General features: G+C 33.4%; 1 protein-coding gene across 2 annotated transcripts; it reads left to right on the forward strand.

The window, feature by feature from the left end:
* Window positions 1-2,949: 2,949 nt before the first annotated feature.
* Window positions 2,950-15,400, forward strand: LOC115963333 (uncharacterized protein At5g08430-like). Of its 2 annotated transcripts, none has more exons than XM_031082298.1 (8): window positions 2,950-3,198; window positions 3,610-4,485; window positions 4,794-4,906; window positions 6,864-6,923; window positions 9,181-9,231; window positions 10,347-10,417; window positions 13,272-13,528; window positions 14,748-15,400. In XM_031082298.1, exons 2-8 carry the CDS (start codon window positions 3,789-3,791, stop codon window positions 15,146-15,148), a joined length of 1,650 nt encoding a protein of 549 aa, XP_030938158.1. In that variant the 5' UTR covers window positions 2,950-3,198; window positions 3,610-3,788; the 3' UTR covers window positions 15,149-15,400. The 2 variants fall into 2 exon arrangements, with proteins under 2 accessions (XP_030938158.1, XP_030938157.1); XM_031082297.1 differs by having other exon boundaries at window positions 3,590-4,485; window positions 14,748-15,366.
* The last annotated feature ends 983 nt before the right edge of the window (window positions 15,401-16,383 follow it).

Below are 16,383 nucleotides of genomic sequence, written 5' to 3' on the forward strand. Positions count from 1 at the left end.
TTAAGCTTGATTTTCGCGGCTGAGCGGCTGAGCACCCATTTCAAAGGGGATTTAAAATGGAGGGTTGGATTTTCTTTACAAACTCTATCAACCCTAGTTATATATGGTCAAACATGATTCTTAGCTAAATAATCTTGTAATAATTTTATATGGTTTGACCAATCTCATATTTCCCTTAGATATTTTTGGATTCCCCTCCTTCTCGTATGTTCATGATGTACGTCCTTATTACTGGAGTTTCTTGGAAGGTCACCCTGATTGTTGGAATACATATTGGAGCTGTATTTATCATACCCGAGGAGAAATTCCTCCTCGGACCACATTCCACTTCTTCCTTATTTATGAGACTCTAAACTGAAATCACCCATAACTATTTATTCCTCCTTGGACCATTCATGTTCTCGGCCCAGGCACAAGGCCTAGTATATGATTTAGGCCCTTTACCCTACATATATATATATATATATATATATATGGAAGTGTATTTTTTAGTTAAGTAGCTACATGACTAAATCTTAAGAAAAAAACCTAAAGAACAGCATCTACAGTACTGTACCTAAGTTTTGTCCTATATATATATTAAATGAGTTTAAATTTTGTAAGGATTCTATTATAAAACCTTCTAAATTTACACTATCCATCAAAATATTGCCAATGCAATATGATAGTTTTTATAAATAAATACAATCATAATAAATACTTATTAATAACTATCATAATTACCAAACTATTTGCAGTAATATTTCTATATATAAATATCTATTAATAATTATCAAATTTTAAATTTAGAGTAAAAAAATTAGAGAATTTTCTATTTTGTTGAACTTTCTCATGCATTGCATTTTATACAAGTTCCTAACTAGTTATTAAATTGCAAATACACACTTACATTCTGAGGAAATTTTGATTTTTCTCCCTAAATTTTGAAAATTTTGATCCCCTCCGTCAACGTTAAGTATTGTTTGGATTTGCGCCATTTTGTCAATGTGCCATGCCAAGTTGTCCGTTAAGTGCCAGATTTGTACCTTAATGACACCCTCTATGTTTGCATTTGTTTTGGTTCTACATTCTATACCCTCCATGTTTATGATTTTTTTTTTTTTTTTGCACGCTTTATGTTTGGGGTTATTTTGATTAATTTGGCACTTAAGAGATAGTTTTGCATAGCACATTGACGGAAGTGAACTAACGTTAGTGGAATGAATCAAAATTTTGAAAAGCTAGGGGCAAAGTCAAAATTATTCCAAACTTTAGGGGGTGTATTTGTAATTTAGTCTTTAAAAAATTTGAGTTTTGTAATTTATTTACTCCTTCTGTCCTAAATTGTTTGGCCTACTAAAAAAAGAAAACTCAACTATGTAGGAGAACATCATTAAATGTCTTATCTTTTAAAAAAAATTAAAATTTTTCTAAATTACCCTTAAATAAATTTATAAAAAAAATTTTAACAATTGTGCATATAAAAAATAAAAAAGTTTTACCTTATTTAATTTTTAAAGTAATTGTAGATTACAAATTCTATTGGTGTACTACTTCTACAATTACAAACTCTATTGGATGTAGATTACAAACTTATCTTCAAATTTAAATTCTATAATAGCCAAGGCTCATCCAAATTCAATCTTAGTCTCTAAATCAAATTTTAATACAAGTATTGATAAATTCAAGGGCCATAATCGGAATGTCAATAAAATAATAGGGTTTGACTTTTCAAATAGGACTTAATTTTGGAACATCTCAAAATGGAATAGAGGCTAAACAATTTAGGACAAGCAAGTATTTATTTATATAAAGTTTAATATCATAGTAAGTATTTATTTATATAAAGTTTAATATCATAGTGTAAATTGTTAGGGTTATACTCATTAACAAATTAACAAATATTAGATTGTAACATGTGCTTACACACGATTATTAAAAAAAAAAAAAAAAGTGCTTACACACAGATACATTCAACAATAGTGATGAACTGGTGATGAGGTGGTCTTACCTATGTGAATGAAGTGATCATCTGGACTTTTACAGTAAGTATTATAACTAGATCACTTGGCTCATGTTGGAAAACCCCTTAAGACCTTTTTTTTTTTTTTTGAGAAAGTTTAGACCATTTTGTTGATTCCTCCTAAAAGACATTACCTGCAAGTATACATAAAACTCAAGTTATGATTTTGATTAAAAACAATTAACTTTAACATGAAAAGTGTATGAATATCATCAACACCACAAAATTTACTTCCAACTTGACGAGGGAAAATGAACTTTAAGTTGAAAAGTATTTCAATATCATTAACAACACAAGACCCACTTACAATTTAATGGGGAGAAAAAAAAAAAAGGTTAAACTTGAAAAGTGTTTAAATATTATCAACTACACAAAACTCAGTTACAATTTGATGAAAGAAATTAACTTAAACATGAAAAATGTTTCAATATCATCAACAACACAAAACCTACTTCAAAATTTCAATGAAAACAATCATAAACTTTAAGTTGAAAAATGTTTCTATTATCAACTAAAATAAATAAATCCACTTATAATTTGATAAAAAGAAATAAATTTGTAAATTGAAAAGTGTTTGAATATCATCAACTACACAAAACTCACCTTAAATAGCTGGCCGTGGACTCCTTAGTTCCGGCATCAAAATTAAGAAAATTAATTAAACCCAAAATAGAAAACCTCTACAAATAAGCATGGAGAAAGAAAAAAAAGCAAAAAAAAAAAAATATCAATTGGTTTGAGAGAGAGAAGCTGGAGGGTTTTTACTGTAGCTTTGGAACATGAACAGTGCCAAGGCAAATTTACGGGTTACTGTAACTAATGTAAATGCTCTTAACAATCAATTTATTTTTTTATTTTTTTAAAATTTTTTATTTATATTATTTAAAATAATAAGTATTCGAAGATTCCGAGAATATGAAAATGGAACCAAACAAGTTAAATGGTATTTTATTCCAACTCTATTACCATTACCACGCACCAAACGTGACCTTACAATAATTTACGATGTCAGTAAAACAAAAATCCAAAAGGAAAAAGAAAATGGAATCCGTAACGTAAATTCTTTGGGGTTTTGGTTTGGCTTTAAGGGATTGCTTTGCTTCTGCTACTGTGTCTGTGTCTGTGTCTGTGTCTCTGAGAGAAAAAGTTTGTTCAGCCTCAGACCAATTTCTTCAATACCTTCTCGTCTTCTTCAGGTATCTCTCTCTCTCTCTCTCTCTCTACTTTTCTTTCAATTTTTTAACATTGAATTTGTTTGTCCATATATGTTGTTTTTATTTCCTCGGATTGGGGATTGTGGGAGTTACATAAAAATGTTGCTTAGAATAATATTATAGAACACAATAGAATTTGAATGTTTTTTTGTTTTTTATATATATATATATATATATATAATATTTGTACACATGCAGTTGTATTATGAACTCTCAATTAAAGTAGTTACTTTTTTTTATGGATTTTCATTGAGGCTGTCATTTTGCTTTGCCAGTTTGAGTTTCCCTAAATGACTTACTTTTTGCCATATTGGTGTATTTTGATTTTACAAAGTCAAATTCACTACCCAGTTTGATTTCTTTTTCTTTTTAGGTTTTTCCTAATGACTGCAGTGCACTGTGTATTCGGCTTCACAGAAATTGCCTCTCTGTTTTCTTTGGTTGTGAGTTGGGTTTATTAGAGGATAATGAAGGATGTTATCAACACTGCATATGTTTAGTTGAAGAACTATATAACAGCATTCCAATACCAAGAGACTAAAAGTCGTGTATGTGTGTGCCCGTTTGATAAAATGGAGAAAAGAGTTGAACCTTCACCTTCACCATTTGAATGGTTAGAGGAATATAATGGGCAGCTATATTCTCCCATGAGAACAAAACGGAAGGTAAGATCAAGGAAAAAGGAATTTATTGGTTGGGGATCGAGACAGCTCATTGAATTTCTTGGTTCGATTGGGAAAGATACGAGCCAGCAAATCTCTCAATATGATGTTACTGCCATTATAAATGACTATGTTAATAGGAACAACCTTCTTCACCCCTCAAAAAAGAAGAGGATTGTTTGTGATGAGAGGCTCCATTTCATTTTTGGAAGGAAGGCAATTAACCGAAACAAAATTTATGAATTGCTAGGAGCACACTTTGCCGAGAATCAATACGAATCTGACGATGATTTATTGTGCAGCTCTGATGAAAGGGAGAATGTTTTTGAGAGCAATGAAGGGGAGAATGTTTTGAGTTTTGAGAGGAAAACCCATCAAAAGAAAAAAGTTTATGAAACTCCAAAAATCGATTTAACTCCAAAAAGCAAATTTGCAGCCATAAATTTTCCCAATATTAAGCTCGTCTACCTGAAAAAGACTCTAGTAGAGGATCTTCTCAAGGACCCTGAAACCTCTGAAAGTAAGCTAGTAGGAAGTTATGTGAGGATCAAATCTGACCCTTACGATTACCTTCAGAAGAACTCTCACCAGCTTGTGCAAGTTACAGGTGATCTGCTAATTTTTATTCTCTTATAATTGACAGTAATTTTTATTTACAAAAAATAGTTGTTTTGTATTTTCCTTAAATGATCACGTTTCTTGTCAACAGCACTACAGTCCCTGAATAAAATTCCTTTTTGCGCATTGATATACCATTGATAAATAATCCAACATTCCAACTGCTTTTAGTGTGTGGTCAATTATGTTTATGTTACTATATACAGAGTGTAATGGGTTTATGTTTTGGTTAGTCCATAATCCATATATGCTATCTTATTTTGTTAATATATGGTGGTGTTATTATATATTTTCTAGGTCTAAAGAAGGCATCTGGAACTGGTGATACAAATACAGAAGACCTCCTCCAACTTTCCAATGTGGTGAAAGACACCCGTGTTGCCATGCTTTCGGATGATAATTTTTCTGAGGTAAGAGTTTTGCAGATTGATTTAAAGCTATGAGCTTTAAGCTTAATCTTGATAAGCCTAGTTTATCAAGTTATGTGCTGGTCAGTCAGCATTTGCATGCTTTCCTTTATGATATTGAGCCCTTGATAGGCTCCTGGCCTGTGTCAGCACTTTTTGCACATTAGGGAAAGGATTTGCTGCACCTTGTATGCTGCAATTGCTGCATAAAGGGTAAGGTGGCAGTCAAAGAGAAGTGACAAGTGTCCCATTGCCACATAACCGATTTTTTTTTTTCTTTCTTTCTTTCTTTCGGTTTTAGCCCACGCCAATCCATGGACCCCTTTTTTTTCTAAATATTTTGTGATTTTACAAATACACTGGTGTAGATGTAAATTGTGTGATTTTGTGATACACAACTATTCTGTGATTTATGGTGAGTAATTGTTTTAGTAACGCCTAAGTTCAGAGGCAATAGTCTTCTCGGAGCCCCAACTCTTATAGGAACTTCTTATCCTATTCATTCTTATGCTTTTTGGGTTTATTTGTTTTCTTGCTCTTAGCTGCTAAATTAGAATAAAGCAGTTTTTTTTTTGTTTTAAAAAAAAATGTTACAAAAAACCCATAAAAGTAAAGGTGGTTCTTTAGAGATGAATGGTTAGAAGTGCTAAGATAAATCATTAATAGGCTTTGTAGACTGAGTTTTGGACCTTTTGTCATCCATAAACAGCATCTTTATAGGTGAGCTGTAATTGTTTCTGAAATTGAGAGACTGGTTAGTTTTGCAGTTTGAAGTTATTATTGAAACTGCATTTTTTAATTACTTTTACTGAACGCTCTCAATTTTTTCAAAAAGCCCAATTTCTAAAAGCCTTACCAAACTCACCCTAAGTTGTGGATTTGGGGCATGCCTATGCATTGCCGACTTTGGGTGGGATCCATGCTCCCCCAAGTTTTAAAATGTTGGAAGTCTCTGGGAGGCTGCCTTTTCAACACCTATCAAATTTCTGCTTTAAAGATAGTCCACTTGGTCTTAAGCCTTAGTAGATCTTTCATTGCGCATTTCAGTGAAGGCCGTTACTTTGCCATGGTCATTTTTCTGTAAAAACAAAGAGGGAACTGAAAAAAAAAAAAAAAAAGAAAGGGAATTTTTTGTTTTTGTTTTTTGGTTTTTTGGTGGGGGGGGGGGGGGAGGTGGTGATGTGCAGATCAGAAACCATTTGGAGTCAATCAGACGGTTGTTTTCTTTCCTCTTTGTCCATCAACCTAACACTCTTGAATAACTGATGCTTGGAGGTTTGTGGTGAGGAGAAAGTATGGTAATGGGTGGGGTAAATGGGATTCTGTATCCTTTTATTTAGGAATCTCATTGGGTAAATGTGTTTATAGGCGTTGTGATAGGGTGGCATATCTTACTGGTATATTGAACAGCATAACCTTGATCATCATATTAATTATCCTGAGGATGGCAAGCTCTTAGATCCCATGGCTTTAAATTCCCATTTTAGGTTGGTGTCCTTTCAGGTTTTTCTTTCTTTTTAAGGTAGGAGAAATCCTCTGAGACCTTGAGAAATAGGCTTAACTGTGTATGTAATAAGTCAGAGGCTGGTGTCACTGCTCTTTATGGTGTGGACAAAAGATTTGATTTGTATTGCTCGCTGGATGCTGTTCACTGAAAAATGTACTCATGTACATTTGTGCTATTGATTTTGATTTGTTCTTAAATACATGGATGTTCCTGTATGCAATATTAAAATTTTGGTTGGATGTTGGAATCATATTTCAAATGGTTTTGAATTCTTCTAAGAAAAAAAAAGTATTTTTTTGTTCCTTTTGTGGTCATCATCTTGAACTCAAAGTTTATTTTTCTGATTAATAAATTTGCATGACTTACCTATCAAAAACAACAACAAACAAAAAAACATTTGTGCTATTGTGCTTGTATGTGTGGTCTACCTTAGCTTTTTAAAGTTAATTGCAGGAAGAATGCAAGGATTTGCAGCGGAGAATAAAAGATGGCTTGCTCAAAAGGCCAACTGTTGTAAGTATTCTTATTGAATTTTAATTTTGATTTTAATTATATATTATTACATTTTGGCTTGGCTAGGAACATGTATGAGAACTTTGTGCATATTTGTGTGCTTATTGTTGCACCCTAAATTCTTGGAGGTAATAGAATAATTCACGGACAGAGAAGGGAAAAATTCTTATAATACGCATAACAAAAGCCTATAGCATGTTGGTTTCTTTTGGCATGATTTGTGACCCATTTTTGGAGCTTCTGAATTTCTGAAAATATTTGTGTAGGCATTAGAAAAAGCTTGAACCCCGGTAAGACATCTTAAAGTCAAAGCAAATACTTAAGTCTTGCTCTTTGAGGTTTAAAAAAGAAAATATGTAAGGTTCCGATGGGTAATCATCTTTCTAGTGCCCCAAAAGCAGTTATTTTATAAATTCCTTGCCTAGGCCAAATACTTAAGTCTTGCCCTTTGAGGTTTAAAAAAGAAAATATGTGAGGTTCCGATGAGTAATCATCTTTCTAGTGCCCCAAAAGCAGTTATTTTATAAATTCCTTGCCTAGGCTTTGAGCTGTGTGTCTTACTTGTGAGTAAAGCCACCACTAGTGATATTAAGAAATATCAATTTTTTTTTTAGCTTTGTGCACAGACTCACAATATGAAGGGCCCTTTGTTTTTATTAATAGTGCCACCCCTTCTGTGATATCATACTTCTACCATCATCTCCCATCACCGGAAATTATAATTTTCGTCACTGAGCTTTGGTGTAGGTTCGATTTTGGTCCCTCAAATTTGACAACTTCGGATTTGGTCTTTAAAATTACAAATAGGGAAAATTGTGGCCCCTCCACATATATTTTTTGTTTATATGACTAATGGGATGCTGAGGTACCTCATTTTTTAGGGACCAAATTTGAACTGACAAAATCAAACTGACCCCATAGACGGAGATGAAATTGTTCCATTTTTTAAATTTTAGAGACCAAATTTGAACTTTTATAAATTTGAAGGATCAAAATTGAACTTTCCCCAATTTTCAGGGACCAAAATTATAATTTACTCGTACTTTTTTTTCTTAGTTCTTATAAGCAAAGATAATTTTTTTTTTTTTGGAATTTTCTAGCAAAAGTTATGGCAATAGTAAGAAATGTTTTTCAACGTAAGAAGGCTTCAATGGCTGACCATATGCATTATGCTAATGGCAACTTTCATATGTTCTGGACATTTTATACTCCATCAAATTGGGGCAGGATGGAAAAGATATATAGTATCAGATTCCTTCCATAGGGTAAGCATTTGAGGTTAGAACTTTCTATAAAAGCTTTGTGCTTTAGTGAAGGTTCCCCTTTCCCTTGGAAGAGTATCCAGAAAACAAAGGCCCCAACTAGAGAAAGTGCCAAATGATTGTTGTAGATTAGGTGCTGTATTTGTAAGAAGGGTGGGTAAACCACGAATCATTTACTTCTCCAATGTGAAGTAGGCAAAAAACTGGGGGACATGATTCTGTTTTTGTTTGAGATGCTGTGCGCTATGACTAGATAAGTTTTGGATTTGTTGGCTTGTTGACAAAGTCAGTTGGATAGACACCTCAATGTCGGCATATGGAACACTATTCCATTGTGTTTTAAGCGGTGTATTTGGATAGAGTAATGCTCAAAGTTTTGGAGATTATGAGAAATCATTCTTAGACTTGAAGCCTGTGCTGATGAAGACCTAATATGATTGGATGGCTGTCAATGCATATTTTTGTTTCTCTAACTTATTTGAATTATTTGGCCAAGAGCTTTATAGCCCAACTGGTTAGCACCTCTTAGTGTTTCCAACAGAGATATCCAGGGTTCAAATCGTCCCTCTCTTGTTGTAACTATTGAATATAAAAAATAAAATTAAAAACTTATATGAATTTTTTGATCTTTTTACTTTTTTTTTGAGTTTTTTGATTGGCAAGTTTCACAACACAATGGGTCTTTTATGTTAAATGACACCTCTACTAACCATGAAAATAAGAGGCGGTATGTGAGTCACAAGTTCAATCCCCATTAGGTATGTAAGTTATAAACCAAGAGGAAAAAAAAAAAAAAAAAACTTTATGCCAACAGCAAAAGGATACGTTGCATTTGCAGATTCTTTATCAGCTTCTTTTTGGCTAAACATTAGAATCAGTTGCCTTTTTGATTGTCTCTAGTCTTTTGTTCATTTCTCCTTTTTTGGTTATATTTGGTGTTTCAGTTTTTTGCTCATATTCAATATATTAATGTGGTTCTTAAACCTTTTCTACAGGTGGAGCTTCAACAAAAGGTTCAAATATTGCATGAGGATATTACAAAACATGTAGGTACTAAGTATTTGAAAAATTAACTATTAGCCATCAGATTTGCTTGCACTTTTCTTTGCTTATGTTCTCATTGTTTTTATTTTTTTGATGTGGGGTCCAAGTTTGTCAATTAAGTGAACAGGGAAAGATATTATCCAGATGGGTAAATAGATTAAACTTCAAACAATAACAATTAATTACTATTGCTATGAAGCAAGCTCATATTTTATCTTTGTTACCTTTTCTTAATAATGAGAAACAATTTGAAAGAGGTGAGTCGATCGCTAGAACTATAGGTCTTAGAATCAAAAGGAAATTGCTTACTTTTCACTTGAAATGTTGATGTGGCAGGAACCCAGAATACTGATATGAGTTATAACAAGCCTATGTGAATGCTAAGTTCTAAAAAATATGAACATTTGTGCAAAATGTTGCTGACAACATGGAATTACAATTGATTTTTGTGAAATTATGTATAATAGAACTGAATAGAAGAGCTCCTTGCTGTTGCAATAGAAATTTATAACAAAACAAGTATATCATGTTTGAATGGCAACTCTTTTCATTTGCAAGCATTTACTATGTTCGGAATTCCCTTCATATGTTGCGTCTTATGTACATGTTGGTCTATTTTGAACCTACATGGTGTAAACAAGAACATTTGCTTTCATAATTATTACAAGAGAAAAAGAAGACATTTCACAGAAAAAAAAAAATGGAACTTCACATTGTTCATGAACAAATTTTCTTATATCGAAAAATTTATAATGGATATTGGTTCTATTAGCTTCTCCCTAATGTGGGTGTTGTGCTTAGAGTCCAGGAATATATTAATTTTTAAACTATGCATGATTCTTCATTGTTGGGTGCTTTAATATCAAACTGCACATATTACAAGCTTTGTCAGTATATTACTGTACTGCATAATACTTTCTTATCTTTAATTAATATCATGTTGAACTGCAGTTTTTTTTTTTGGGCAAACTTTAAGACATTAATTGTGGTATCTTCCATGTAAGGCTACATGCTCATCAATTCAACTGTGAATTTTGTCTCAATACTTTTGGTGCAATTTTGATTGAATTCATCATCAAACTGACACTTTCTCGATCCTGTCGTGGTTTTGTTCCAGTGGCTTGCAAGAGAAATTCCTATGTTACAAAACCTCATTGATCGAGCCAATGAAAAAGGATGGCGCAGAGAATATCCTTTTAATGATATTTTTAGATTAAACACCATGGTTGAATGTTTTGGCCTATCTTGGTATTATTTCTGAATCTGATTCAACTGATGAATCAAGGGATGTGGTTGAAATATATAATTGAGTCATTTGTTACACTATTGAACCAAAACCATTTAGGTGGTGTGGGTGGTACATAAAAATGGTTAATAAAAGGATTTCATGACTAGGAAATGAAATATTAGTTTGTTCAATGTATATTATTTTGTCCTCTTTTGAAGCTTTTTTATTGAATGATGGTAACATGTTCATAGAACAAAGAGTTTGTATTTTTTTTTAAGGTTAAAATCAAATCCAAGTCTTACACCTACACAGGCCGAACCCATGACCTTGCCCCATCCCTCCCCCCCTCCCCCAATCAGTTTATGGGGGAAGGATATGCCATTTGGTCCAAAGACTGTTGGCTCCAAAATTAAATATCTGAGACTGTCTTTCCATATTGATTTACTTTTTCTTATGATTTGATTGATAATACATGAAAGTAACTTTCCATGTATCTTAGAACTTTTAATCCGTATTTAGGTTTTAATTAAAACCTAAACTGAAACCTGAGATTGCTGGTTCAACTAGGATATAATTCAACCCTGTTTTATGGTTTCAACTTATTGTTTAATGCCGTGCTTGGATGTGGGATTTCAAGGTGAGATTTACTCAAAAGTTATAATTTGAGAATTCCCTTTTTTGATTTCCCTTGTTTGGCTTAGCAGGAAAGTTATTTTAAAAATTCTGTTGAATTTTGAATTTGGCATTTTATTTTTGCATTTTTAAGCATTTGAATCTTAATTTAAAATTCCATGGGGGGATGAGTAATTTACAAATTCTACCAACATTCTTGGACCACCCACCATTGCAGAATTTTGAATTTGAGATATTAAGCATCAAATTGCAAGTTCAAATTCTGAGGGGGAAGGGATCATTTTTAAATTCTACTGACATTATTATTCTCAAACCATATACCTATTTACACCATGACTACCATTATCGCGAGTCGTCACCAACACACAACACACCTCCACCACCACTAACACCAACAGAATGTTACCAAACACCACTATTACCAATTCATTACCATCATTATTGTAGCTACTGTAATATTCTAATTTTTAAATATGATCATCCAAACAATGGAAACTTAAATTGATGGGATTGAAATTCCCGTCAATTTAAAACCTGTCATTTTTTAAATTCTAAAAATTTTGCCGATTCTTCATCCAAACGCAGCCTAGGAGTTTCCCATATTAGATAAGGAAGTGGCAGTTACTGAAAAAATAGTTGGGGGGATGCACCCAACATTTGAATTTTGGCTATTGAATTTCTTGTGTTAGAGCAGGCATTGTGTTCCTGTAACTTGATGGTCTACTACTTCCATCATTTTGAAGTATGCATGTGTTCCCAGAAAGATTATGTTCGTGGTTCATAAATAAGAGAAAGGATGCAGCTAGGCTTGATGGTAAAGGATGCAGCTAGGCTTGATGGTATGACCCACTTATTGAGAAACTTTTTATGATACATCGTATGCTGGAAATGATGCCAACTTTTTGGCCATTACATTGGTATCACTCATCTTTGGAAGCTGACAATGATGAGAAGAGGGTGGAAGCAATGATGACATTGTCGATATTGGTTGTGATTGATCTCTGCCCGTGTTTACTTTTGCATCATTCCTATAAATGATCAATAACATGGACAAACAAGGCATGATTGAACCATTACTAGTAACACATGGTTACATGGAATGTGATATATTGCCCCAGCAGATCCATACCATACACTTTACTGACAATGGTCAGAACACATAATTTTATGACTAGATTCATGGTGAGTTTTATATTATTTCTCATCAACGATAAGGGTTTTTTTTTTTTTTTTTTTTTTTTTTTGCATAGGATTTGCATTTTGAATATCATGGACTCAACCTAATATTTTTCTATTTACCCAAAGCAGTTATGAGCCACAACACAAAGGCTTAAGTACTATGCTTGTTCATGTTATTTGATAAGCGGTCCAATAATTGCCACCCTGGGCTCCTAAATTTGTTCTCTGTTAAAGCAATTAGAAGTGGTGAGTTATAATTTAGTTAGAAGAAGTAATGCTTTGCAAGATTCCAATTAGAGTTAGGTCTCTAGGAACTTTTCTCATGAGAGTTCAGGGACTGGAGTAGGGTATATGATCTATCAGAGGTGCAATAGTTGGAGGAAAAAGTGATCCTTTAAGGCTAGTATGGGATTCTCCGGCCCCTTGGGTGGAGGCGGCGGCCCCTTGGGTGAGAGAGATGCTGCACGTAACAGAAACATAATATACTTTTTTCCCTTGGGAGTTTGCATTATTTGGGTTCTAACATTATCGCATTAGAAAATACAATATCTAATAGGATAATTTTCTGCTGCGTCTAAAATTTATCTTCTCACCCATTATTACATTTCTTGATTCCTTTAGCATCGCTAACCACCAGAGCGTCCTATTTTGACTCTCTTAAAATGGAAGGAAATTTTGTGTCAGACTTTTGTTTAAGTGTCTTAATTGAATCTGCATGGATGGATCCTCTTTTTTCTCCTAATACTACTACATTTTTAAGACCATCTTCTCACAGCAATGTCATGAAAATTATCTGGTTTTGCGTGCCTGCTGTATGTATGTGGTTTTATGTTGTTGATACCCATGCTTTGTTTAATACTTCATCGCAAAAAGCAATGTACCATAGGAATGTCATGTCCTGTATCTTGTAGAGAGAACTTGTGATGGAATTTCAACGAACATTACGAAAAATTGTAAGTAAACTTTCCCACAAAGCATCTTTGATGTCCTTAATTGATTTACGCTTGATCAGTACCTGGAGAAAAAGCAGCTGCTCCAGAATCCAGATGAACAGTCACGGCTGTTGCATGAGGTCCCAAAAGTAATTGCTGATGAAATAGAACCAGAAGCTACACCACAGGATAATCCAGAAAATATAAAACAAGAAAACAGTGGTTCACCTAGATCAATCCTTAGTGGAGCTCCTAAAATTCCTAATCATGTTATAGCAACAAATGGAACTGCATCAGCTTGGACATTTCATAGCACTGATTATGCAGGTGCATCATTTAGATTATTCATTTCTTTCCTTGAAGGTCTTTTAATCTTGTGTGTGTGTGACAGTGATCACCACATTTCTGCAATGTTCATGACTGCATTTGGTTTTTTTTTTTTTTTTTAGTTGTGGGTGGGGGGTTGTTATTTAACATGGATCTTCAGAATTGGCTGACCTATTGTGTAAGAAATGGAATTGGTGAAATATAATACTTTATTCTTAAACTATCTTTGGTTATAATACAATTCATTCAGATGTAATTTGGAAGTCACTCTTCCAGAATCCGTGATGTACTTCACTTTTTTGGTTTTCCCATGTTAATAAAAATGACTTGTTTTCCAAAGATCATGCCTTAGATGACATCAAGTAATGAGAGAATCCACTTTTATGTCAAAGATTGTGGTGATGCAATGGAAGTCTTCATTGATTCATTCCATCTGATGTAATTCCCAAACTACATCATGAAAAATGCCTAGCACTTTTTGTTGCATGAGTTCAGTTTTGAATGATTCCAGTAACGTAGGATTAAATGAGTAAACCAAACACATTGAGGTTGATTGCAGTTTTGCATAAGATATGGTTTGTTTGTGTGGTTGGTTGGAGAAAAAAGGAGGGGATGAAGAGAGAGAGACTATCTTGGTGTTTGGTATAAAGAGAATGGAAAATTTGGGAAACCGTTATGTGACTAAAATTGCTTTCCATAAAACCACCAATTTGATGCTTTGCCAAAATAGCTTTTGCAAAGCAATTTTAGTTTGTTTGGGAAGTTGTAACAAATTTTTGTTACAGGCTGACCATGATGGGCATTCATGTTCCAGTTTTGAGGGCAAGTGTCAAGAATCAAGATAGTGATGTTATGTTATATCTTTTAATTGCAAGTGATGACATATATAGAGGAGTCAATCAGTCTCTATTCTAGTTCTAGACTATCATTCTGTCTTACTCATATTTCAATTCCATAAAAGGGGAAATAAATGTATATCTTCAGGGAATGCCACAAGCCCCTTTTATCACCCACTTTGGTGATATCTATAATTATATTGTTTCCCATTGTCCCTTGTTATGGTGCACTTTAAATTTGCAAGGGGCAGACTGTAAAACAAACGGATCCTCCCCCCCGGCCCCCTTCTTTTTTTTTTCCTGTCATGATTATCCTTTAAATTCTGATATCTCAATTATCCTTTAGTCTAATCATTTACTTAATTAATCATGCTTTGTTGCAGAGTTTCATCACAATGTTATTGAAGAACAGTCAGTTCAACCATCACATTTCATAAACAAGAGTAATGGTGAGACACAGCTTGCAAATACAGAGGAGAATAAGTGTGTTGATGAAATGGTGGCAAAGCAGGCAATGACATCTCAAGTGATTGATTTGAGTGATGATGAGGAGGTCGAAGAATTAAGTGTTGCAAAGAAATTTCCTGATGACATGCTGGGAAGCTTGTTATGGCATTACTTAGATCCCCAAGGAGACATACAGGGGCCCTTTTCTTTAACATCCCTAAAACGTTGGTATGATGCTGATTACTTTCCTCCAGATTTTCAGGTCTGGAGGTCAGATCGGATCCAAGATGGAGCTGTATTATTGAAAGACATACTTGACCAGAATTTTCCCAGTTGAATGTACTAGAGACTAGACTAGATTTGGTGCTCATTAAATCAGGGCATAATCTGTAAATTCAGTTTTAGATTTGAAGGCAAATAGTTGATCTCCCAAGATATTGGGAAATTAAAACAAAGTCTATTTCTTTTTCTTTTTTTATAAGGATTTTTGTTATTTCTTGTCCATGAGAATGTGTATCATGAAATAAAAATGATCCTTTGAAACAATGTATATTATCTATTGAGTCTTTATGAGATAGATGTTCACTTATTTAGCTTGAATTTACATAAGAAAGGGTAACTGATTGTTTATATTAGTAATCCAATATCAGCCTAATTGATTTTTGTTTTGGATAACCAGTCGGAATAATTTCTCTCACCTAAACTTATGGTCCTATTATTATCAATATATTATTTTCTGGCTGAAGTTCAATAAATCTCATATTTTGTTTTGTTGAAATTACTAGCTTAACTGGTACCATTAGTAGAGGCAACGGTGATTTTATCCCAACAGGCATTCCATCCTAGCCTAGGTGATGGTGTGAGTGAGGGAGACCGTCTGAGTCTCAGAGCATGAGTTAATTTACCTAAACAACAGAGGAAGGAAAAAAAATCCTAGTATATCATTGCTCCGTATGCTTGAGTTTTCCAATATTAGGTTGAATTTTGATTATCCCACCCACCGGCCACCACTATAAATAAAAGGAAAGACAGGGCAATGGATAAAAGTAAAGTAGTTGAATTTGAATTGAATTAATTGATCCATAGTCCATACTCGTGTCCGTGTTCGTGTGATATTATTTGTTCCAAGGTAAAGGTAGTGTGCCTTGAAGAAGAGATTATACATTTTCTAACCAACTTTTAGGATCCGATTGGTTGAAGAAATAAAAAAAATGAGAGAATAGAAAATTGTGAGAGGATATAAAAGATTTTATTTTCTCTCATTTTTGTTTGATTGTAAGTGGGAAAGTGGAGGAAAGGAAAAAATGAGTTTGAATAAATTTACTCATATACTCTTGTTAAAGAACGATGCCCAATTAACCACAAAAAGTGATAAATAATCACAAAAAAAAGAGCAATCACCCAAATTTATTAAAAAAAAAAATCGTGTAAAAAAAAATCACGTCTACTTATAAATAATAAAAAAAAAAAGGCAACGTTGCTGCCCAAAAAAAAAAGGGCACGCCCAGGCCTAGAAAATCAAAAGAAAGAATAAAACATAAAATATAAAATGCAACGATAACGTTACTGCCC

The sequence above is a fragment of the Quercus lobata genome, chromosome 10 (assembly GCF_001633185.2).
Source record: "Quercus lobata isolate SW786 chromosome 10, ValleyOak3.0 Primary Assembly, whole genome shotgun sequence".
NCBI lineage: Eukaryota > Viridiplantae > Streptophyta > Magnoliopsida > Fagales > Fagaceae > Quercus > Quercus lobata.